The sequence below is a fragment of the Lissotriton helveticus genome, chromosome 1_1 (assembly GCF_964261635.1).
Source record: "Lissotriton helveticus chromosome 1_1, aLisHel1.1, whole genome shotgun sequence".
Classification (NCBI taxonomy): Eukaryota; Metazoa; Chordata; class Amphibia; order Caudata; family Salamandridae; genus Lissotriton; species Lissotriton helveticus.
In genome coordinates, this window is record NC_136057.1 from 98,730,899 (window position 1) to 98,757,250 (window position 26,352).

General features: G+C 46.9%; 1 protein-coding gene across 1 annotated transcript in view; it reads right to left on the reverse strand.

Moving 5' to 3' along the window:
* Positions 1–2,861: 2,861 nt before the first annotated feature.
* Positions 2,862–26,352, reverse strand: part of LOC144757632 (uncharacterized) — a 118,625-nt gene continuing 95,134 nt past the window's right edge. The window contains exons 3-5 of the mRNA XM_078646393.1: positions 6,498–6,569; positions 5,786–5,839; positions 2,862–5,266 (exon numbers count right to left, since the gene is read on the reverse strand). Coding sequence (XP_078502519.1) covers positions 2,999–4,156 — 1,158 coding nt within the window. The 5' untranslated portion in view covers positions 4,157–5,266; positions 5,786–5,839; positions 6,498–6,569 and the 3' untranslated portion in view covers positions 2,862–2,998. The remainder of the gene's footprint in view (positions 5,267–5,785; positions 5,840–6,497; positions 6,570–26,352) is intronic.

Genomic DNA, 26,352 nt, shown 5'->3' on the forward strand with positions numbered 1-26,352 from the left:
CCGCCACCCAGCTGACCCGCCCACCCGGCTCCTTACTTAGGACGCCCCCAGAGCGACCGCGCAGCGGACGCGCGCAGCGGACGCGCGCAGCGGGAGCACCGATTGAGCGCCGAAGGTGCGCCAAAGGTAAGCCGGTCTGCGCCCGTCCGCGCCTTGCCCGCGCCCAGCGCCAGGACCCCTGGCCCCCACCGACGGAAGCCGACCCGACGGACCTACGACGCCACCGAACTCAACGCACTCAACACCGGCCGAACCCCGGGCTGCTACCGAGCCACACCGAGACGCACCCATGGACCCTTCAGCTGCCACTCCTGCAAGTTCACCTGCAACCGGACCCACGCCACACCAGCACCCACCAAGCCGAACTCCAGCAGCACCCACCTGAAGTGCATTCTGCTCAACACCCGCTCCGTCCACAGACACGCCGTCGAGCTCTGGAGCCCACACGCCCTCCCCTCCGCCGACTACATCCTCCTCGGGGACCTCAACTTCCACCTGGAGAACAACAACGACCGCAACACCACCACCCTGCTGGACAACCTCGCCAACCTCGGACTCAAGCAACTGGTGACCACCCCCACCCACTACGCCGGACACACACTCGACCCGGTCTTCTCTTCCAGCAACGACATCGCCTTCAGCCACGCCACGGGACTCCACTGGACGGACCACAGCTGCGTCCACTTCAGCTTCAGAAGGACCACGTTCCACCATCACCAGCAACAGGTTCCCCGCAGAAGCTGGAACAAGATCACTGCAGACCAGCTCGCTACTTCCCTGAGCAAGAACCCTCCCACCAGCACAACGAACCCCAGCCAAGCAGCCACCAACCTCACGAAATGGATCAGCGACTGCGCAGACGACCTCGCCCCTCTGAAGACCCCGCCGAGCAGACCCGGCAGCAAGAAAGCCCCATGGTTTAACGACGAACTCAAGAGCTCCAAGAAGAACTGCAGAGCACTCGAGAAAACCTGGCGCAGAGACCCAACACCGGACAACATGACTGCCCTCAAGCTCGCCACCCGAAAACACCACCAACTGATCCACGCCACCAAGAAAACCACATTTAAGGAACGACTGGACAACAACGCACACAACAGCAAGGAACTCTTCAACATCGTGAAAGAGCTCTCCAACCCCAACGCCGGAAACAACGACATCACCCCTTCGCAAGACCTCTGCAACTCCCTCGCCTCCTACTTCCACAACAAGATCGCGGACATACACAACAGCTTCAGCACCCAACCGCCGCACGCCACGACCGAACCACTGCCCCCCACCACCACCCTCCGCGCCTGGACCCCGATCAGCACCGAAGACACCATCCGCACGATGAACTCCATCCACTCCGGATCTCCGACAGACCCCTGCCCTCACCAAGTCTTCAACAAGGCCGACGCTGTCATCGCACCCCACCTGCGGGACATCATCAACACCTCCTTCGACACCGCCACTTTCCCGGAGAGCTGGAAGCACGCTGAACTCAGCGCTCTACTTAAGAAACCATCAGCCGACCCCACCGACCTCAAGAACTACCGCCCCATCTCGCTGCTCCAGTTTCCGGCAAAAGTCATCGAGAAGACCGTCAACAAGCAACTGGCCGCCTTCCTCGAGACGAACGGCTCCCTCGACCTCTTGCAGTCTGGCTTCCGGGCCAACCACAGCACCGACACCGCCCTGATCACAGCTACCGATGACATCCGAGTCCTGCTCGACAACGGAGAAACAGCGGCCCTCATCCTCCTGGACCTGTCCGCGACCTTCGACGCGGTCTGCCACCGTACCCTAGTACAGCGCCTCAGCAACGTCAGAATCCAGGAGAAGGCACTGGAGTGGATCATCTCCTTCCTCGTCGGAAGGACACAGAGAGTCCGCCTCCCCCCGTTCAGATCGGAGGCCACCGAAGTCATCTGCGGCGTTCCTCAAGGCTCCTCGCTCAGCCCAACACTCTTCAACGTCTACATGAGCCCCCTCGCAGCCATCGCACGCCAGCACAACCTCAACATCATCTCCTACGCCGACGACACCCGCCACCGCCAGAGCCAACCTGCATGAAGGGATGACAGATGTAGCCAAATGGATGTCGAACAGCCGCCTGAAACTGAACTCGGACAAGACGGAAGTCCTCATCCTGGGATCTTCACCCTCCGCCTGGGACGACTCCTGGTGGCCCCCCGCCCTGGGCAGCGCACCCAAACCCACAGACCACGCACGCAACCTGGGCTTCATCCTGGACTCCTCCCTCTCCATGACCAGACAAGTCAACGCCGTCTCCTCGTCGTGCTTCAACATCCTGCGCATGCTACGTAAGATCTTCCGATGGATCCCCACCGAGACCAGGAAGACGGTCACCCAGGCCCTCCTCACCAGCCGTCTGGACTACGGCAACTCCCTCTACGCCGGAACCACCGCCAAACTCCAGAAGAGACTCCAGCGGATCCAGAACACCTCAGCACGACTCATCCTGGACATCCCCCGCCGCAGCCACATCTCCGGACACCTGAGAGACCTGCACTGGCTCCCGGTCAACAAGAGAATCACCTTCCGGCTCCTCACCCACGCACACAAAGCCCTACACAACCAAGGCCCAGGATACCTCATCAGCCGCCTCAACTTCTACGCTCCCAAACGCCAGCTTCGATCGACCAGCCACGCCCTCGCCGCCGTCCCCCGCATCCGAAGAGCCACCACAGGAGGAAGGTCCTTCTCCTACCTGGCCGCCAAGACTTGGAACTCTCTTCTGACCCACCTCCGCCTGACCCAAGACCACCTCGCCTTCAGGAAGCAGCTCAAGACCTGGCTGTTCGAGCAGTAGCGGACCCCCTCCCCCCAGCGCCTTGAGACCCTCCGGGTGAGTAGTGCGCTATACAAATGCTTTGATTGATTGATTGATTGATTGACTGAAGCTTTTACAGCATTCGGAGCACTGATAAGGTTTTTGCCCAGTGTGAGTTCTCTCATGGTAAGTGAGAGTTATTTTCCGACTGAAGCTTTTCTCTCAATCAGAGCACTGATAGGGTTTGAGCCCAGTGTGGGTTCTCTCATGTTGAGTTAAACCGGATTTGTGATAGAAACCTTTTTGGCATTCAGAACACTGATATGGTTTCTGCCCAGTGTGGGTTCTTTCATGCACAGTAAGGTTGAATTTCTGACTGAAGCTTTTCCGGCACTCAGAGCACTGGTAAGGTTTTTGTCCAGTGTGAGTTCTCTCGTGTTCAATTAAACTGGATCTCTGACTGAATCCTTTCCGGCACTCAGAGCACTGATAAGGTTTTTGTCCAGTGTGGGTCCTTTCATGTACAGTAAGGCTGGATTTAAGACTGAAGCTTTTACAGCATTCGGAGCACTGATAAGGTTTTTGTCCAGTGTGAGTTCGCTCATGGTGAGTGAGAGTTATTTTCTGACTGAAGCTTTTCTGGCATTCAGAGCACTGATAGGGTTTGAGCCCAGTATGGACTCTCTCATGTTGGGTTAAACCGCATTTGTGATAGAAACCTTTTTGGCATTCAGAACACTGATACGGTTTCTGCCCAGTGTGGGTTCTTTCATGCACAGTAAGGCTGGATTTCTGACTGAAGCTTTTCCGGCACTCAGAGCACTGATAAGGTTTTAGTCCAGTGTGAGTTTTCTGGTGTTCAATTAAACTGGATCTCTGACTGAATCCTTTCCGGCACTCAGAGCACTGATAAGGTTTTAGTCCAGTGTGAGTTCTCTTGTGTTCAATTAAACTGGATCTCTGACTGAATCCTTTCCGGCACTCAGGGCACTGGTAAGGTTTTTGTCCAGTGTGGGTCCTTTCATGTTCAGTAAGGCTGGATTTATGACTGAAGCTTTTACAGCATTCAGAGCACTGATAAGGTTTTTGTCCAGTGTGGGTCCTTTCATGTACAGTAAGGCTGGATTTGCTACTGAAGCTTTTACAGCATTCGGAGCACTGATAAGGTTTATGCCCAGTGTGGGTTCTTTCATGTACCGTAAGGCTGGATTTGTGATTGAAGTGTTTCTGGCATTCGGGACACTGATAGGTTTTTCGTCCAGTGCTAGTTTTGTCATGTTTAGTGAGGTGGGATTGATGACTAAAGCTGTTCCCAAAGTCATTGCTCTTATTCGAGTTGTTTGTTTCTCCAAGTTGGGTTTGTTCCTGGATACAAGTCATTTTAAGAATGAATCTGATTTCAGATCGTGTACTTGTTTATTTTACAACTCAGCATTAACTTCTAAAATACATTTCAGATGCTCTTCTTCACATTTGTATTTAACTAATGATAGTTTTTTTCCTGGAGATCATTTTCCCACCTTTAAAGGCACCTATCTAATCTGTCTTATTAACTTTCACAGAGGAGCCCCTTGTATTGATTAAGAGGCCCCTCATGGATTCCATTTCTCCAAGTTATGCCCGGGTGAATTCTCTCAAGTTTAATTAGTCTCATTTAGTGATTCTAGTTTATCACATTTGATTTAGGAGTTTTAAAAGCACTGATTAGGTCTTTGGGTTTTAGTTTTTGCCTGGTAGGTATGTTTGTTCATACAAGTAATGACAGATGATTAGGGCATGCCAGGGTGGTTTATGAATTATCAATAGCGTAACACTGGCCCCTTTTATACTTCCTGTGCCAGTATATGCTTTTTTGCTCAGTAGCTAAGACAGGTACATGATCCACTTTGGAAGTTGCAGGACACTTTGAAACCACTCGGATCAACCCAAGAGACAGAGTTGGTGGGGGAAAATCTTCCTATATTGGAAATGATAATCCAGCATCTTTGCTGTAACGACATCTGAGAAAGAGTATTTACAATGACTTTCTTTTAAACAACCTTTTCTCTCCTCTCATCTCCAGGAGACAAAAGCTTGCACTTGTAAACCGAGGATATTAGTCTTTTTGACAGTTCTGTTCCATCACAACACGTCCACGGATGCTGATCTGTTGGGGAGGGTTTGGGTCTCCAAAGCATTTTTCATAAACCATCAAACAGAATTTACAGCACTGAGTTTTCTCAAGTACACCGCGTGGGGATCAATTGTGGCCAATGTTCTCCTTAATCTCAGTTACTGACACTTGGTAAACATTTATGGCCATTTTACTGTAGGGATTTGACAACTTTCACATTCACCAGTTTCTTACGCTCCAACATCCTCTCCATTCCTGGCACATAGAATGTGTTTCTTCTCAAGAGCTCGAGAATGTTTTAACTTTCCTTGAAATAATCCTTTTCGTTGTGTTTCACTAAATTTAAACCTTCTTTTTTCTGTTCATGCTTCAGTCACCTGTAGAAATGGAGTCAAAAATTGTAAATGAACACACAAAAAAAATATTTGTGACCTTATACTTTGCACAAAGAAAGTCTTGACAAAAACAAGCCAGGAAATCAGTTGAGTTTAATTTTTGATAGTGGTGAAACAGCTCGGGAACACTGTAGATCGGGAGATTTGGATTACTGGAGCTCATGGATGTGAGAGAAAACGTAATTAATATTTAAGAAAGAAACACAAGTTGCACATATATTGTGACACAGATTCTCAGAAGCAGCCAACACTATCAATTTTCAATTTCTGTGGCAAAGACTGGCATCGAATGAGATATTTGTAATACTTTTAATGAATTATCAGATGTTATTTACTCCCCTGCCCACCTAGACTGTTCATCTATTCCTTTTTCCAGTGATCTAGGAACAAAGGAATTGGCCTTGCTGCACTCACTGCTTTAAATGCCACCATAGACTGACGCTGTGTCCAGTTAGCCCAGTGGAATTCACCATTCAAATTGTGCTGATGATACGGACTTACTTTGTGGTCCAGAACTCATCATGCTCCTTCGACAGGACCAGGGCACTGCAACACCTGAAAAAGAGAAAAAAAACAGTACAACAGTAACGGAAATGAAAAAGGGTCTAGATAAGGAAAACACAAAACAGAAGAAAGAGAAAAAGGGCTATCTTCCACTCTCACCACATGTTCCAGCATAGGAAACTGTGCAGCAGATGCTTGTAAACCCATAAGTTACTTCTAAAGACAGTGCCCCCAAGGTCAGCACCAGGTGCGGCTCCACCAGTTGCACCACCCTAAAGCAAGCCTTGTGTGCATGTGTGTCCACACACATATACTGTGTCTTTTGCTTGTAGTAGATAAGACAGAAAAGGATAGTTTAGGAGGATGCAATGAGATGGAAGTGAGATCCAGAGATGAAAGATGCTGAAAGAATGGACAGAGGGAGGATAGTATCACGTGGTGAAGAGGTGGAGACAAATGTGATAATAGTTAAGGAACTGCTGGGCAAAACTGACTTAAAAAGGAACTGAACCTGCACTACACACCCAACATTTCTAGGAGGAATGTGGCTCCATCATATTATTATCAGAAGTTTGATAACAACAAGAATAGTGCACAGAGGGAGTCAAATATTGAAGCGAAGAGACGAAAACAAAAAAAAAATCACGAAAGGGAATAGAGAAAGAAGAAACAGGGGAAAAGGAAACTTAAGAGTTATAGGAATCCTTACCTGACAGTTATGTTATATTTTGTTCCTCCAAGGGAGGCAGCCACGCTGCACTGCCTGGTCATCCCAGAATACCTTGAAAGGAAGTAAAGAAATAATTTTGTGTCAGGCGACAATCACACTTCATCACATTTTACAAATAACCGTCCTGAACTTACAAAACAAAAGAATCTCTTGTTCTCTAGGGGCCATTGTGAAGCAAATATGGGTATGAATACATTTTTTTTGGTTCACCAAGAACCATGATCCCTTGCTGGAAAAGGTCTCTGTGAATATAGAGTGCACCCACAGTCTCAGAGAACAAACCCCAACAACCCAGTCCACTTCTTCATAACCCCCATCTTTCCATTTACAGACCATTTAACTTGCAAATCAAAACAATCTGGTTTGCACAGGTATGTTAAAGTCCTTGTACATAATTCTGTCCACACTTCATAAATCAGTCAACCAGACTCTTAGATTTATACAAACCATGCTCTCTGGGCAACAGTAAATCTAGTTCAAACTGATGCAGAGTTTGAATGCTGAGCAATGGAAGCAACAAAGCATCAATGTGTTGGTGCTTTTTTATCAATAACTTATCTGAAGGAATGATGTGGAGGGTCAGTATGGATTAGTTACTTACCTGTAATCCTAGTTCTCTTTCAGGGGTATACTCATTAAAGTCATAAGCACTGAATAATCTCCGCCCGTGAGCGGGAACCCGGAGCATATAACAATATACATATATATGTGTAAATATACAATAATTAGTACATAGTACTAAACTAAAATATACACATACACATGTATAAACCCATAATATGCAGCCCAACATAATGTATAGGCTAATAAGACCTTATTACACACTTTCTGCAGTATGAAAATACTCCATACACCAATGCAATAAACAGGCTAGAGCCTAGAAATGCATTTCATAACATAAATACCCTTTATTTTCATCAAAGAACCTGTTGTAAAAGGCAATTAGCCTACCAAGGCTGCATATGAAAAAATGTCTGTGTACAGAAAATCAGACTGGCGCCTCGCCTTTAAGGTCCCAGAGAATCTGAGCACTTTGCCTTGAAGGCCTCCAGGAGAAACCTGCTTCCATCATGCACCACAGGTGACAGTTAGGTCAGTTCTTTTGTACGGTACAGTAAACTTTAGCAGGAATCTGCACTTAAAAACTTCATAATACATATTGAAAAACCTCAATGCTACTGCTCGCCCGGGGAGGCGGGAGGGTGCTTATGACTTTAATGAGTATACCCCTGATAGAGAACTAGAATTACAGGTAAGTAACTAATCCTTCTCTTCCAGGGGATACTCATTAATAGTCATAAGCACTGAATAAAGTAGCAAGCTCATACCCACAAGACGCGGGTGAACAGATAAGAGCATAGCAACAATTTTAACACAGTGTTCAGCTAGAACTAGCAAATAAATTTCTGAGCGATGCTTGACCAACTTGCGCATCAGCCTGTGTGTCTGAATCAAGACAATAATGGCGTGTAAACGTGTGTACTGAACGCCATGTCGCTGCTTTTTTTTTTTTTTTTTGTCCTCAAATTGCGAAGCTTTATGTGTTTGGAGTTTCAGGTGTCTTCCTCTAGTTTTTATTGCTCTGTTCCGTTTCTGCCCCTTGGTCTCTCTTGTCTGGGGAGTGTAGAGGAGTACCCTTAAACCATCACATAATTTAAACTTTGGTTTCGAGACGTGGGGGAGCTAGCTTTTATAGCTACTCAACAAGTACCATACTTGTTCACCAGAAGTTGTTTCGCATTAATCATAGGACTGATGTTTCTACTCTGTGCTAGGGTTTAGATGTTTTTCAAAACTTTCCCAATACTTAAATCTCTTACAATTATTTCCTTTTCTATCTAATTTGTTTATTCTTACTGCCGAGTTCATCCACTCTCCATGTGTTGGTGGAGAGGCGCTTACCCATTTTATACAGATTTCCCTTCTTGCGAGTACAATTAATACAAAAAGTATATTTTCTTGACATTTATTTAGACCCCCTATGTTGACTGTATTCTCTATCCCAAAAAGAGTAAGAGTGGTACTTACAGTTATTTCTCTTTTCATGATGTTACTCAATGTCTTACCAACTCTATTCCAGAATTCCTTTAATGTGGGGCAGCTTCTGAACATATGGATGTCATCAACCTTTTCTTCTCCGCATTTCGGGCATTTCTTTATTCCTGCATTTTTGAATTTGGAGAGTTTTTTCGGGGTCCAATATGCTCGATGAATGGTGTATAAATGATTCCTTTTCAATGCCGCAGATTTTAGAGTCGACCAGCATTTCCCCACTGATTTTTCCCAAATTAAGTCCAAGTCTGCTATGAATAGATCTTTCCCCCAAATTTGATTTCCTATATTTAGGTTTCTGTCTCCAGCTGTTATTAAAGCCCAGTACCATTTTGCCACTTCTTTTGGTATCGGTGTGATTTTTACCATTTCTTTTTCTAGTTTTTCGCTTTCCTTGCTGTTCGTAGGTAATGTTTTAGACCAACTTAGAATTTGATAATATTTAAATTTGGAGATTGAGTTATTGGTAATGTTTTGAAGTTCTACCCATGTTCTCAAAGTTGAGCCGTTCAATAACTGTCCCCAGTAGTTTACGTTAGCAAGTTTTAAGGGCATTGCCAGTGTATCCTTTAGGCATTCTGGAGTCCCTGGTGAACACCAAATAGGGGCCTTTTCGCTATAGTAGGAGATGTTTAAGATTCCTCTTATTTGTGTCCAAACTTTTGCTGCCTCCCTTAGAATTTTCAGTTTTATCTTTTTGAAGTACTTGGGGTGTCCAAATTTGAATAAAAAGTGGTCAGCTGCTTCTGTCATTACTTGTAAATGTAATGGGTAGTTTTCATGTGTGTTAAATAGCACTCGGATGTTTTTAAAGTAGAAAGCCCTATTATACTCAAATAGATCTGGACTCGCCAGTCCACCATCTTGCTTACTCCTTCGAAGTTTTTTTAGTGAAATTCTTGTGCCTTTCGAGGCCCATATGAAACTTGCGATTTCGCTTTGTGGCTTTTTCAACAATGATTTTGTGAATTCCAAAGGGATTGAATTAAACAAAAATGTATATTTTGGTATAATTGACATTTTAATGATATTTGATCTTCCTATCAAGCTAAGTGGTAAGGTGTCTTAAGCAGTTTTCTCACCTCTCCTGCCACTTTATTTATATTACGTTGCGTGATTTTATTTAGATCATGGTTTATTACGATTCCCAAATATCTTATTTCTTCTTTAATATTTAAACTTTTAAATTGGGTGTTCCATGTCATAATTTCCGTTTTTGTGTGGTTTACTAAGTAGCCCGAGACCTTCCCAAAGGCACTGATGGTTTCTTCGATTGTGACCTTGCTTTTCGGATAGTTGTCCGTAAAAATCATTAGATCATCCGCATATAGTGCAATCTTCTTCTCCCATGTTTGATATTTAAATGAGGTGATTCCTTTGGCTTTCCTTAAGTTGTTTGCAAGCGGTTCAATGTATAGGTTGAAGAGCAGCGGCGAGAGGGGGCACCCCTAACCTTGTTCCTCTACCTATCTTCACATCATCCGTGAGGCTACCATTAATTAGAATTTTGGATCTTGGTGTCTTGTATATTTGTTTTACAACATGCATGAAGGGCTGCCCTATGTTGTTTTTGGTCATGACTCTCTCCAAAAAGGCCCAATTCACTCTGTCGAATGCTTTTGCGGCATCGACAGTTAGTATGGTGAGAGGTACCTTCTTTTGTGTGGCTATGTCTATTGCAGTCAGGAGCTCTTGTGTGACTTCATGCAATTGTCTCCCCTTGACGAAACCTTTTTGATCTGTGTTTATTAGTTTCGGCAAAACTTTTCCCAACCGTTCTGCCATAATTTTAGTGAAGATTTTATAGTCTGTGTTTAACAGCGATATTGGGCGATAAGATTCGCATCTGGTAGGGTCCTTCCCGGGTTTCAAGATTATGGTAATTACCGCATCGTTCCAGGAATCTGGTATACTACTTTCCTGTTTGAGAATCAAATTTACCAGGTCCGTAATATATGGGAGCAAAGTATTTCTTAGTTCCATGTAGAACTCGTTTGGTAGGGCATCAGGTCCTGCTGCTTTTCCTTTTTTCAAACTTTTAATGGTCTCCTCAACTTCGCTTGTTTGAATCTCCTTGTTTAATTCTCTCTTTTCTTCTTCTGTTAATGCCAAGGATGGAACATCTTCTAAATAGGAGTCAATCAGCGTGTCTTGCGGGTTTGTATCTTCAGTATATAGTTTTTTGCACTCTCTCTTCCAGGATGTCTTCTAGTTTTTCTCTTTCGTGCTGTCTTTCTTGCTGTAATTCTTCTTTTCTGCTCGTGTCCTGTTCCCTTATTATTGAGGTGTCTAGAGTGCTGATGTTTGCTTCTAGATCTGAGATTTCACGCTTTAGTTTCTTATTTTTATAGGCTCCTAGACTCAATAACTTCCCCCTTACTACTGCTTTGTACGTGTCCCAAATTATCTGTTTTGTGGTGCTAGTTTTATTTAGTTCAAAGATGTGTAGTGTTTCGTTTTCTAGTTCCTTTACCATTTGTTCATCTTGTAATATTGACCTTTCTACTGTGAATCTTTTTATTTTTCCTGTTTTTTCTATCTGTAGAGTTAGTTGCACAGCCGAGTGGTCTGAGATATGAGCTGGTAAATGTACAACGCTTTCCACATTTTTGGATAGTTCTCGATCGATAAGAAAATAGTCGATCCTCGACCTGTGACCTAGTTTTTTATTATGCAGAGTGAAGGGTTGTTTGGTTGCTCCTTTTTCTCTCCAAATATCGATCAGGTCAAGATCTTTTTTGTAGAAGGCAATCCATTCTCTCATTTTTGGCAAGTTTGCCTGTTTTCCTGGTGGTGACCTATCTAGATTTGGATCCATAACTAAGTTCAAATCTCCCCCTAGAATTATGGGTGAAGTGGCTAATAATAACTGTGAATATAGTTTTCGTAAGGGGTCTGCGTCATCTAGATTTGGGCCATATTATCCTGCGATCGTCCTGGCACTTACCCCAGCCTCGCCGAGCAGGTGATTACTAGCTGCTTGGCACTAAAACGCTCGTTTCTTTGGCGCCATTTCCACGCCGAGGGAGCCTAGAGACACGCCCATCTCTGCTGGCCACGCCCCCCCCACAGAGATAAATACAGCGCGCTGAACACTAGCGCCGCTGCATTGAAAGAGTTGCTCCTGAGGCGAACAGCCGGGAGCCTGAAATTGATCATTTTTTAACATTGTGATATTGTGTTTTTAACTTGCTTATTTGCACACTGTAATCGTCCTGGCACTTACCCCAGCCTCACCGAGCAGGTGATTACTAGCTGCTTGGCACTAAAACGCTCGTTTCTTTGGTACCATTTCCACGCCGAGGGAGCCTAGAGACACGCCCATCTCTGCTGGCCACGCCCCCCCTCCGACGTCTGAGCTGCCACTACAAGTAATGAGTCCACACCGGAAGCGCAGCGGACGAGCGCAGCGGGCGCGCCGTTTGCGCGCCGAAGGCGCGCTTAAGGCAAGCTCGTCTGCGCTCGTCCGCGACGAGGACGCGACCAGCGCCGACAACCCTGCCCAAATTTACCCTCAGCTCCCACGGTATACCCGGGAGTCACTGATTAATCTACGAGGGTTTGCTCACGAAGGTAAGCTCACCTGTGAAGACACAGCGTTTCCACTACCAGACTTCACACATAAGGGCCTGCTTATGGGAGGCCTTCTGAACGTCAGATCACTACCAAAGCATGCTAATGAAATTGGTTTTCTAATAGAATCCCACCATCTAGATGTCCTTTTTCTAACTGAGACGTGGACTCAAACCGATTGCGATATTGATTTAGCCGGGGCCTGCCCTCTAGATTTTAATATTTTGCACCTCCCCAGACCCAAAGGCCGTGGTGGCGGAGTTGGCATTATCTACCGAGCATCCTGGCAAATAAACACTATAGATATAGATCAAGTGGCTGGGTTTGAGCTCTTGGGCCTATCTATAAACTGCCACCAAGGAGATATTTTCACAACAATTGTCTGCTATCGACCCCCTGGGTCCTTTACCATCCCTCAACAGCAAGTATTACTCACCACCTTTACGAATATGGCAACCTCCCACAACAAACTAATCATTTTAGGGGATTTCAATCTCTGGCCAAACGGTAGCCTAGACACAGGCCTGGACAACCTCCTGCTGTCCTGTGACAGCTTGGGACTTCACCAACTGGTTAAGCAACCTACCCATGTAGCAGGCAATCGACTCGACCTTATTTTTTCGAGTCCTGATTTAACACACATGAACGATACTCTGCCCATGAGCTGGACGGATCACTTTCTTATTAAATTTTATATTACCAGCACTAAAACAAGAAAGCCGAACAAAAGCGTTCTACCAGAATTTACATACAGAGACTGGAAAGCTCTGGAAAAACTGAGCTCTACTACCAATGTCTTCGATGTGGAAGGCAGCTTCTCTCCAACTAATTCGGTTGAAAACAACTACAGAGCCTTCAGCATGAGGATAGCATCCATTACGGACTCCATTGTCCCACTAAAACATTGTAAACCAAAAGGCAGAGCACCTGCTCCTTGGTATAATGATTCCCTGAAAAATCTCAAATCAGCCTGCAAACAGGCTGAGAGGAAGTGGAGACAGGGATACTGTGACAATAGTAAAATCATCTGGAAAACCAAGCTCCGTGAATACAAAACTGCCATCACAGAGAGCAAATCGTCCTATTACTGCTCCACTATAGTCAACGCAGCCAACAGTTCGAAAAGCATATTCCAGATTCTTAATAATCTTATTCACCCTGACTGTGCCAAGAAAACCATCCCCCCTTCGCAGACCCTCTGTGATAATCTCGCACAGTTCTTTACGGACAAAATCGTGACCATTATTAATAATCTGGCAACTCCCCCATTGCAAAACCTTATACATTCCCCCGGAGTTGATACCACCAACCGGGATCCTCCGAGTCCAGTCTGCTCTCCTAGGGAAGGTCTACGGGCCTTCCCCCCTATCCCCGAGATTGAATTCGAGAGACTGGTACTTGGCATCACCTCTGGGTCCCCTCTAGACCCTCTGCCCCCTAAAACCTGGAAAGCATGCGGAACGCAGCTGTTCCACACCCTCCGGAGGATTTGTAATCAATCCCTATGTTGTGGACTCGTTCCCACCCCCTGGAAGGAAGCACTTATTACCCCGTTACTGAAAAAACCATCTTTGAACCCGGAGTGTCCTTCCAGCTTTAGACCTATCTCGCTTCTACCCTTTCCAGCGAAGGTGGTGGAACGCTGGGTCAGCTCCTGTCTATCGACACATCTTGAGCAGAATCACGTGCTGGACGATTTCCAATTTGGATTTCGTCCAGCCCATGGCACCGAAACAGCAGTGCTTATAGCCATGGAAGAACTTCGTATGCGGGCAGACAGGGGGCAAGCAGTGGCCTTGATCCTGCTGGACCTGTCTGCCGCATTCGATACTGTTAACCACGTGATTCTGCTGGAGAGGTTGAGGGATGCTGGGGTTGACGGCACTGCCCTGCTCTGGTTCCATTCGTACCTCAGAGACAGGAAACAAGCTGTATCCCTTCCCCCTTTTCAATCTGCTTTCTCCCCAGTCCCTCACGGTGTACCCCAGGGGTCTTCTATTAGTCCGATCCTTTTCAATGTTTACTTAAAACCATTGGTCACTCTAATTAAAACCCACAAAATGAAAATGGTAAACTATGCGGATGACACCCAGCTCATTCTTTCATGGGAGGGGGAAAACTCAATCCCCATGGAAGCTTTTCACAATTGCCTAAGAGACACTGCAGGCTGGCTGCACTGTAATTCCCTCCAATTCAATTCCTCCAAAACCGAGGTTTTGTTTTGTCCCGGGAGCAGGATCCCTCGCCCTCTGCCGATGGAATTCTGGCCCCCGGAAAACCCAGACCAGCCTCAACCAGCTACCAGTGTCCGCAATCTGGGTGTCATGCTTAATAACAATCTTAGCATGGAAACGCAGGTGACCAAAACGGTCGCTACCTGTTCGGCCCTTATGCGCTCATTGCGTAAAATCTTGCCATTACTCCCCGCCCAGGCCGGAGCATTGATAGTCAGGTGCACTATTCTTAGTCGCCTTGACTATTGCAATGCTCTCCTGCTCGAGTCTCCAGCGGTACTTTTGGACAGACTTCAACGAGTCCAGTCGGCAGCAGCCAAACTGGCCCTTGCTTGGACCAGGAGATCCTCGGCCACAGCTGCTTTAGCCGAGCTACACTGGCTTCCCTTGAAGCAATGAATAGCCTTCAAGGCTCTCTGCTTGGTCTTCAAGGCACTGCACGAATCAGGCCCAAGACCCCTACAACAATTGTTCTCCTGGTATGTCCCTACCAGACATCTACGATCCGCTACAGCCTGTCTTGTGACGGTACCCAGATTCAAGAAGGTTAGGAGCGGGGGAAGATCCTTCAGAGTAGCTGCCGCCAAGCTGTGGAACAGTCTGCCCGCCGACATTCGCCAAATTCCACAGCTCCTGCCTTTCAGGAAACTAATAAAAACGTGGCTTTTCCCCTAGTCCCCTGCGCCACGTCTATCCCCTTAAAACAGTTCCCACTGCTTCTAGTTCAGGAGTAATGCTTTCAGCGCCAGGATACCTGCCAGGTGACAGCTGCGCTTTACAAATGTTTTAAATAAATAAATAAAATAAATCGTAAATGGTTTGTTTTCAATCTTGTTGCTGCTTTACATATCTCTGTCATAGACACATTCCTAAGAAGAGCTGTGGTAGAAGCTTTTCCTCTCGTAGAATGGGCTTTAGGTCTACCTGATAAAGACCTATGTGCTAGCTGATAAGCCAGAAGAATACATGACACAATACATCTAGAGATGGATCTCTTGGATGCTGCCAAACCAGTGTTAGTAGGACCATAACTGATAAATAAACGGTCTGTCTTTCTTACAGCTTTTGTCCAGTCTAAGTAAAACTTTAAGACTCTCTTCAGATCCAAAGAATGCAGAGCCCTTTCAGCAGAACTAGAAGGCTTTGGGAAAAAGTAGGCAATGTTATGGTTTGGTTAATATGAAAATCCGACACTATCTTGGGCAGGAAAGCAGGATGCGTCATGAGTACCACTCTATTTGCATGGAAGACAGTGAACGGTTCTTTACAACACAGAGCCTGAATCTCGCTAACTCTATGAGCAGAAGTAATGGCTACAAGGAACGCTACCTTCCAAGTTAAGTGTTGTAAAGAAGCTTTATGTATAGGTTCAAAAGGGGCACCCATTAACTTGGTTAACACCACATTAAGCTCCCAAGGTGGAGAAGGAGACCTGACTGGTGGATACACCTTTCGTAAACCCTCCAGAAAATCCTTCACCACAGGCATCCTAAAAAAAGATGTCTGAGTGGGCGACCTTCTGTAGGCTGTGATTGCAGCAAGATGGACTTTAATGGAATTAAACTGCAGACCAGATCTTTTTTTTTAAAGTATATTTTTATTGCAGAATTACATACAAAACATCGAAAAAATCAACCATCAGCACCCCCTCCATACAAGGTACCACATGTTTCTCGGATTGTACACAGCCCATCAGCCCACATCCCGGAGGCCGGGCGGCGTAAGTTCAATATTCAATAAGGTCTCCTAGTATGTTACACAGGGGCGTCTGGTCAAAAATATAATCCTGTTTCCGCATTTTATGTCCCCTAAACAACAACATCCCCCCCCTTTAAAGAACCCCTGGTGAGATTGTGCTTCCCGTAAGAGTCCCACCTGAGCACACTGAGTCTACAGAGCATTGTCCCGCCGACGCATCAGCGTGACACCTCACCCTATCCATACTCTGTACTACCTACTTTCCAGCTCTAACGGGGCAGTCTACGAACTCCTCAATCCCCCCCTCCCCCTAACTGCTGCTGATGTGGGTGGTCATGATGTGTGGTGGACAGAGTGGTGCGTCGTCAATAATGATTAAATGTTCGTGCTTCTAGTCTCCTGGAACTCAGGCTCCGGAGGTCTCTCCTCTGTATCGTCCGTCAAATAGTCACACAAGGCCTGCACAATCGTCTCTCAAGCCTTAGCTGCCTCTATGCCTCTTTCATTTCCCAATCTGGTGGCCTGCCGCATCCTCAACACACTCTCGCATCTCGCCCACTTCAGCAACTCATTCGTCCATCTCCCCACCACAGGGCCTTCCTTGGTTTTCCATCGCCACGTGATCTCCCTCTGTGCCAACATAAGCCCCAAATCAATGAACTTGCTCGTGACTTTTGTTTTCGCTGTGTGGGGAAACCATAGTAATAGGCACGCCGCCATGTCAAATTCCACTTCCCGATCCGTGACCGCGTTCAGAAGGGCGCCCACCTCGGGCCAATACGTATCCAGCTTCGGGCAACCCCACATCATGTGGTCCAGTTCAACCTCCGGTGCCAGGCACCTCGGGCATGCCGCATCTTGCACGTGAAAATGCCGGCGGAGCTTTCCTGGTGTCAGATACGCTCTGTGTAGAAGAAAGAAATGTATTTGTTGGAACCTAGCGTTCCTGCTACCCTTCCATGTCCGCGTCAGAATGTGGCCCCACTCTGCATCCGGAATAGGCTTGCCTATAGAAGGAGAAGTGTGGCTCAGGGGTTAGAGGCAGCAGACCCGGAAGCTGAGATCGGTCCTGGACCAGGGTTCAATTCCCCGCCTCGGCGGGTCTTGGGCTAAAAATTCCACGGACTCGATAATTCTCGCCCCAGTGCCTCCTCGACTCACGGGTTCACACTCTGCGACTCTGGGCAATAGCTTGCTTAATCTCCACAACGGCCCCTCGCGGCGGGATGCCTGACTTTCACCTTGTGGATACCCTGCTATCTCACAGGGGAATACCAGGAAGGGTTCCCTAAGCAAGCGCCGGGAAACCCACTGCGGGTAGCTGTGCGCTATATAAGCTCAACTACATTTACATTTACATATACTGTCCTCCCATCTGGCTTTCAATGCCGTGAGCGGTTCAAGCCCGTCGTTCAACATCCGCGATTGGAGACAGGTCACCGCCTTGATCGTACCCACGGCCATCATCACGTACTGACAGGCCATTGTCGTATCCGGCTCCGCCAGTCCCACCTTCCAGTGTTTCTGCATTGCAGCAGATATCGCCGCATGTAGGAGATAATCCCCCTCCGGGAGGCCAAATTGCTCCCTAAGCACCGCAAACGGGGCCAATACTCCCTCCACAAATAGATCACCCACAACATGTAGTCCCAACTCTTCCCAATCCGCCAGCGGGGACCAATCTCCCCCATGCGTCAGCGCCGTCAGCATCCCTATAGGGATCTCCGGGGCATACGGTCGCACTGCCCGTGCCCACCTCAGGCTCCTATTCCAGCAGAGCCGGAGGGTTTTTTCTTCTAAGGTGAGCTCCCTTAAGGCCAACCTCTGTTGCATAACAATATAGGATAGGACATGTCTCTGGATACCCATCCCTCGGAACCGATCAGGACCCCTAAACTCCCTGGCCACGTTCTGTGTCAGAATCTGAAGCTGGGCTGCCAGGTAGTATAGTTCATTATCCGGCACTGCCATCCCCCCTCAAGTTATCACCATATCACCTCACAACTAGAGGCGGTAGGAAATGCGCCGAGGATGCTTTACCAGATACTGAACTCCTTCCTGAAGCCGGCAGCATGTGAGAGTGTTGACTCTTCATCTCAACAACTTTGTAATGATATTTCTTGCTTCTTCACGAATAAGATCGAAACCATCTATGAAAAGATTCATGCCTCCATAGCTTCCATTGGACATGTTACCTTTCCCACTGTGGTCCCAGCGAGTAAAAAGGTCCCCGCCTCCACTTTGACAAATTTTCCGAACATCACTTTGGTTGAAGTGGAGGGACTCATTACAACTATAAAAAGTGGGAGTCCTATGGATCAGCTTCCATCGAGAGTGATGATTTCAGTGAGGAGCATATTAGCACCAGAAATCCAAAGTTTGGTCAACCTCTCTTTGGACACAGGCTGTGTCCCTTTAGAGTGGAAGAGAGCCCAAGTGCGACCCATCCGCAAGAACACCGCCACTGCGTGGGCTGATATGACCAATTTGAGACCCATTTCCCTTTTACCATTCTTGGGAAAGCTCATAGAAAAGCACGTCAACAAGCACTTGTCTAATCACCTGGAACACACTGGTGCACTAGATCCATCTCAGTCGGGCTTTAGACCAAAATACAGCACTGAAACAGCATTGCTGTCGATTACCGATGATCTACGCATGCTCCAGGACAAGGGAACATCAGCTGTCCTGGTGCTGCTAGATTTATCGGCAGCTTTTGATACCATCTCACATGAAATTTTGGTCGAGCGTCTGACTGAGAGTGGACTAGGGGGCATGGCACTGGCTTGGCTAAAGAGCTTTCTTTTGGATCGAACCCAATGTGTCACCATGGGAGATTTTCGATCCAAGGAGACCAGGATTACTAAGGGGGTGCCACAGGGCTCTTGTTTGAGCCCTACATTATTCAACATCTATGTGGCCCCCCTGGCGAATATCCTGAGAGCCTTTGGTTTTTGTTCAGTGTCATATGCTGACGATACCCAGCTGCTCTTTCCCTTTGACCACCTAACTCCAGAGGTATTACATTCTTTCTCTGAGGGGATGAGAGCAGTTTCCCAATGGATGTCTTTGAACATGTTGCAGTGCAATGTTTCAAAGACAGAGGTTATGCTCTTCGGTGAGGCTAAGATCTGCTGGGCTCCTGACTGGTGGCCTTTAGATCTAGGCCCAGTCCCTGAGCCTAAGCAGATAGTCAAGAACCTAGGGGTCCGCCTGGAACAAGAACTCAGCCTGAAGCAGCATGTTACCAACCTTGTTGGGTCTTGTTTTCGGACCATAGTATTGCTGCGCAGAGTTTTTCCACTGCTTCCAGACACCATTAGAAAGACCCTGGTCCAGGCGCTGGTTATTAGTCGTCTCGACTATTGTAATGGCCTCTTGTTGTCAGCTAATGAGGAGGATCTGGACAGGTTACAGGTCGTGCAGAACACTGCAGCTAGGCTGGTTGTAAATGCCCCTCCCAGAACACCATCAAAACCACTTCTTGCCAGGCTTCATTGGCTTTCCATTCGTCAGAGAGTCATCTTTAAGATCTGTTGTACGGTAGACAAAGGACTTCATGGTTTGGGTCCCTCTTATCTGGCAGACAAGTTTGTGCCGTATGTCCCTTCCCGTGCTCTACGGTCCAGTGATCAATTGCTTCTTACGATTCCTAGGATCAAGCGGGCAAGGCAAGGGGGTAAGGCTCTGTCGGTAAGGGGACCGAAGATATGGAATGGCCTTCCTCTCCAGCTTAGGCAGCTTGAAAACCATCTGGCCTTCAGGAAAAAGCTGAAGACGTTCTTGTTCCAGGTCTAACCATATAGTTTTAGAATTAGATTGCAGTCATGTAACTCGATCTCCTGCAGGTTCGGCAGTCATACAGCGCGGAGATACTCCCCTGGGAGTTTATTCTAGCGCTTTACAAACACGCAAATAAATAAAATAAAGTTTAGGTCGAATCATGGTGTGCAACGCCACCCTGCGCCTGCCAAGCCCCCAGATGAACTTAATAACCATCGACCTCAGGTCCTGAAAGATCCGTTGCGGGATCCAAATAGGCAGGGTTCTGAAATAGTACAGCAGTCGAGGGAGAGCCACCATTTTTAACAGCGCCACTCGTCCCTGCACCGACAAAGGGAGAGATGCCCAAAAGGACATGCAGCCACGCAATCCCCTGATACACCGCCCAATATTTCCCTCCACGAGGCTCGCCGCATCATGATATATCCGGACTCCCAGGTACGTAAAGCATCTGTCCGCCCAGAGTACGTCCATCGCGAGAGGAGGGCGCTGGGCATCCGCTCGCAGAGGGAAGATACAGGTCTTATCCCAGTTCACCCTAAGTCCCGACAATTCGCCAAAGGAGGAGAGCAGCTCCATGGCCCCACTTAAGGCCATCTTCGTATCCTCCAAATACAGCAACAGGTCGTCAGCATACAATGAGATGTAATGAGTACTCTCTCCGCAGCGGACTCCCATAAAGGATTCCCCCGCCCTTGCCAGTGCCGCTAGAGGTTCCATCGCGAGAGCGAACAGAAGGGGAGAGAGCGAGCAACCCTGTCGGGTCCCTCTGCGTACCGGATAAGCGGATGATATGAGTGACCCCACTCGCACTCTAGCCGTGGCCGATGAATATAGGACTTTCGTTCAGCGCGCAAACCCCTCCCCGAGTCCGAACCTCTCCAGTACCCCATCTAGGTAACACCACTCAAGGCTGTCAAAGGCCTTCTCAATATCCACCGACAAAACAGCCGACTCACCATCCGATTGTGGTAAATAAATAAATAATACCCTATTTTTGAATGAATAAATGAATAACAGATAGCTCAATAAATAAGAGTCAAGATTCGAGGTAGTAGGAGTTTTGCAGGTTTAATACAGCAAATACAGGAATAGGATGGCAAGGCCCAGCAGCGCTGCCGGGGTCAGGATCGGGACAAGGGGAATAACTTTTTAATAACAGTGCATGAGCATATATACATAACGCAAACACATAGCATTACATTGCAATAGGCGTAGCAGTGGGTGGAGCAAAAGGCGTGACGCGTAGCAGTCGCGAAAGATAAGGGTGAAAAGAGGTGTAACAGGGCGTATACATAGACATGTGATGCAAACGTAACAGAATATGTCATGAATGGGGCGGAAACCATGGAGGGGGCTACCTGAGGAGCCGGGACCTCTAACCTGATGGTGCGCGCAAACTAGCAATGACGTGTTACTAGGAGAAGCTGGGGGCTATGAACTCTGTGCTAGGAGCAGAGACTGAAGTCTGGAGAGTCAGGGCGACATGTACCTAAACAGCATCTAGTATCTGATGTTTAGAGAACATGTTGATATAAACTAGAAGTCAGGAGGGGAAAGGCTAACTTGATTCTAAGACTGGACCATGCATTATTCTACATGTAGTGCGTGATGAAGAATATTAAATGACCATTAAATGCAGTATTTCTCTAACGTGGAGACGTGAAGGCTAGACAATGACGGAAACTATCGATGCGATTCAGTAGCTTTAGGAATGCAGAGAAGGAGGACTGAACTGATAACTGGAATCATAACATATTCTTGGCAGACTCAGAGGCAGAGCCAGGGTGAGCCGGGCACTGCGAGGCAGGAAGTAAGTGAAGGGTCGAGGATACAGGTGGGGGCTGTATCGCTCCTCAGCGAGGCTTCAGGAGACAGGAGCTGAATCTGGTGTCCGGGCCCTTTTGAGGCCTAGGAACGGGGACTTTTCAATAGAATAACGTGCACACTGAGAAACGTGGCAACGTAGCTTTACATAGGCCTGTTATTCGTAGTATTCACGAGAACTGGAAACTGGCATACTAGAGGTGGACACAACTGTAATTGCGTCATTAATCGAACATAGGGAATGCATATGTATATTTAATCATGCACACATAACATATGATGGATGACACGTAGGGACACAGAACATGGCAAAATTTACTTTTCCACATTCCCTCCTTGTCACTACGTTTCCATCAGGAAACATCAATATTCATGATACCATCTATCATTTCATACAGTATCATTTGCTCGTCTCGAATTATCCTGGAACGGGATTTAGAACGGGGCTTGGGACTAGGAATACAAGAGGTAGCACAGATGCCGCAAATCGCAGGGCCACATTGTATACAGAGGCAGCAGCTGAATATGATCGCTACTGCAATACCTAGAAAGGACAAGACTTTCCATCCCCAGGCGGAAATTATATTCCAGAACCAACCGGACCATGTCCAGGTGCCTGGATCTTGGTGTAACAGATGGGCAATTTTATGGAGTCTGGTTATAGCTGAAAAAACAGACGGCGCGTTATTTGGAATGAAAATGCAGCAACTAGATCCGATGACTCTACAGGCCCCGCCCCTATCGGCCAGTATGACGTCAAGGACGAGACGATTCTGTAAAACGACAAATCTCATAGCAGATTGCTCTTCAGTTAAGTTACCTAGAGCAGAGGCAGTCTCATTTACTACAGCTTCGAGGGCTCTGGTTAACCTACGGATTAGCTTACTATTCTGGATAGGTCCTATAAAGAAAAAGAAACCTCTGTTGAAATCTGTATACTGTTCTAGAGCAGTTTCAGTATAATCGACAATTGGGGACTCCCTTCTATGTCTAATGTGTACTAGATGTGTGTTTCTATGATAATCAGGTGGGGCTAGGAAAACTGGTGGCAGTAGGAAGGCAATGTAACAGGTTCCCTCCCAATCGAGGGGCAGACGAACATATGCAGTTTGACCACAAATAAAATAAGAATGACGTGAAGCTTTGAAAATGGATTTCCCACTGTCACTATACTTGACAATAGTAGTACAATCACTATGTCCTACATGTACGGAACCATTATTTCGGACACATAATTCGCCTTTAACTGGTAGTACTGAAATAGCAGGTAAGTCTGGAGTAGTATCAGACTGAACATTCAGGACCATGAAATTCGAAGAATAGTTACCTAAATTATACACTTCATTTTCTAGATCTAACCCGGTTCTGTGGGGGAGACCTTGCTTGTCTGGAAAACATGTACTGTTAAGAAAAGACATATCTGTTGAGGATGACGTTAACGTGGACCATGCTCCACACGAACCATTATGTGAAAATGGATAAGGAAAAAGTGGCAGAACTCCCTTCGGTATCTGGAAAGGGGGGAGTCGACCACACACCCAACAATTAGTGGCATTGCTGGTCTGATGTGAGTAATGTAACATGCGGATGAAAGAATTATTTTTCATAGCGAGGCGGTAAGAGAGTTCATGAGGAGGCAGATCACTAAACGTGTGCTCTACTGTAGCATTAGCAGACTTATTTACATGAAGAACTGGGAAATACAAGAAAAATGCATAACTGGTGCAGGAAATCATAATGCTGAGAAACAATATGAAACATAGAAAAACGATACATCGAATTGAGTTTTGACTAACTCTCTCACTATGGGGGTCTATTTTATACATGTCAGAAACAGTCTAACCGTTTCACCTAGGGGAGGACTTAGACAATCAAACTGGCTGACTTATTTTACTAGACCGGAGTTTCAACTTATACTCCTGTTGCGGAGTTTTCTCTAACAGGGGAGGGTTTGTAGCAATGTCTTTTGCGGGACAGTCCTTGAGAACAATATTTTGGCAATCCTTCAAATCCTGGGAAATGTTCTTTGAGACGGGTTTCAGTCCATAAAACTTCTTTATATGTGAAAGGTGCACCCAGCCTTTGCGACCCTCCAACTTCACGGCTGTACGGGTGGCGAGGAGGACCTGTCGGGGCTCCTTCCAGCGTGGCTCCAGCGGACTTGAGCGGTCAAAATTGCGGACCAAGACCATGGATCCTGGAACGATTTCATGCGGTGCCACCTCGGTATTGTCTGGAAATGCGGCGGCAACCTGTGAACGACAAGAGTTGAGGGCAGACATCAAGGAAGCTAGGTAATCTCTCAGCATATTACTTGAAACATCGGTAATACTTCGGGGTCTAGGTGTACCCCACATGTTAGGGGGGCGGCCGAAAACGACCTCATACGGGGACAGACCTGATCTGGAATGTGCGACCATGCGCATATAAAATAAAGCGACTGGCAGAGCTACTAGCCAGTCCACACCTTTCTCTTTACATACTTTTGCAATACGGATTTTCAGGGTCTGGTTATGTCTCTCTACGAGACCGGCTGCTTCAGGATGGCGTACACAATGAAACTTCCACTGGTACCCCAACAGAAGGGAAACATGCTTCATTAACTCAGATGAGAATGGCTGGCCGTTGTCAGAATATACGACTCTAGGGAGTCCATAACGGGGGAAGAACTCACGAACCAACTGCTTGGCAGTGGTCGCGGCTGTGTAATCTGGGACTGGATATGCTTCTGTCCACCTGGACAAAGCGCATACAACTACAAGGACATACTTGAAACCTCGACATCGTTCCATCTGAATATAATCCATCTGGAGGACTTCAAAAGGGTGGTCAGGGGGCTGGAATCCACCTTGTTCCACCGGGACACTTTTACCTGGATTAAACTGGCAACATATCATACAGGTACGGACTTTCTGTTTGGCTGCAGCTCGTAAATGCTTGTTGAACCAGATGTTCTGGATACTGTCTAACATAGCTTTTTCTCCTAAATGTGCTGGACTATGTGCGGTATTAATAATGACTTGAACCATAGAGTCGGGGAGAAACCATGTGGCTCTACCCTTCGTTAACCATCCTTGATCTGTCTGGACCCCTCCTTGTTCGGACCATTTCTTGATTTCTTCGGGAGTAGCATGTAACTGTATGTCTATGACATCTTGTGTAGGGTCTTTAACTGTCATACATGTAATCGGATCTGGAGTGTGTGTCATGTTAACTGGAATGTCTAGAGTCTGTGCTGTAAGCTTGGCTGTGCGATCTGCTAGATCGTTACCTTGAGAAATGGTGTCAGTAACTTTCGTATGTGCTTTGCACTTCATGATAGCGATAGATGTCGGTAAATGTATGGCATCTAACAGAGCTTGAATAAGGAGACCATGCTGAATCTTGGTTCCATGAGAAGTCATGAAACCTCTCTCCTGCCAGAGCACTCCGAAGTCGTGTACAACTCCAAATGCGTAGCAAGAATCTGTGTAAACATTAACTTTCAAGTTCTTGGCGTGTATGCAGGCTTGTGTCAGAGCAACTAGCTCTGCTGCTTGAGCGGACAGGGTGTCAATACGGTGTGTTTCAATAACTTCAGTGTCAGTAGTCACTGCATACGCGGCGACTAGTTCTCCTGTACTTGTTCTCATACATGAACCATCCACATAAAGTGTCAGGTCGGGGTCTGGTAACGGAATATCTGTCAGATCTTGTCTTGGCTTTGTCGTAATGTTAACTACTTCCACGCAGTCATGTGTGGCAGAATTCGGAGTAACTGATGGTAACAGTGTAGCAGGGTTCAGGATGTTGCAGCGTCTGATTTCTATGTGTGGCTGGAACAGTGTCAATTCATAACCTGTTAAACGTGCAATTGTCAAGTGCTGAGTTTGTGTTCGGTTTAAAAGAACTTCCACGGAATGTGGAACTTGTACTGTCAAGGAGTGTCCTAAGACTATGGAATCACTTTGTCTGATAGCTAGGGCTGTGGCTGCAACTGACTTGAGGCACGCAGGCAGAGCCTGGGCTACAGGATCTAATGTGCTCGAAAAATAAGCACAGGGCTTGTATTGTCCTGCTTGATCTTGTGTGAGAACAGATAATGCTGTACCTTCGCGTTCAGTGACGAAAAGTGTAAAAGGCTTACTGTAGTTCGGTGTCGCTAGAACTGGAGCTTGGCATAGGGCTTTCTTTAACTCATTGAAACTAAGTGTATGTTCAGATGTCCAAGGGAGGACAGTCGATACGGCTGCCTCCTGTGTCGTTAACTGTATCAGTGGCTTGGCTAGAAATGCATACTGAGGAATCCATTGTCTGCAGTAAGAAGTAAGGCCGATAAAAGCACGTACCTCCTTCTGGGTCTTGGGCTGAGGAAGACTCGCTATTAACTGGATACGGTCTGGTGTCAACTGCCTACCCCTCTTGGACAGTAAGTGTCCTAAGTAGACCACTTGCTGGACACAGAATTGAAGCTTAGAAGGGGACACCTTGTGCCCCATCTCGGCTAGGAAATACAAGACTGTAAGGGATGCTCGCTCGCAAGCACGTTCAGAACGGGCTGTGATCAGGAGATCATCGACATACTGGAGCAGGGCAGTGTCAGTTGGCATGTGAATGTTGTCTAGTTGTCTTTTAAGTGCTTGACTGTAAATGCTAGGGCTTTCTGTGAAACCTTGAGGAGCGCGTGT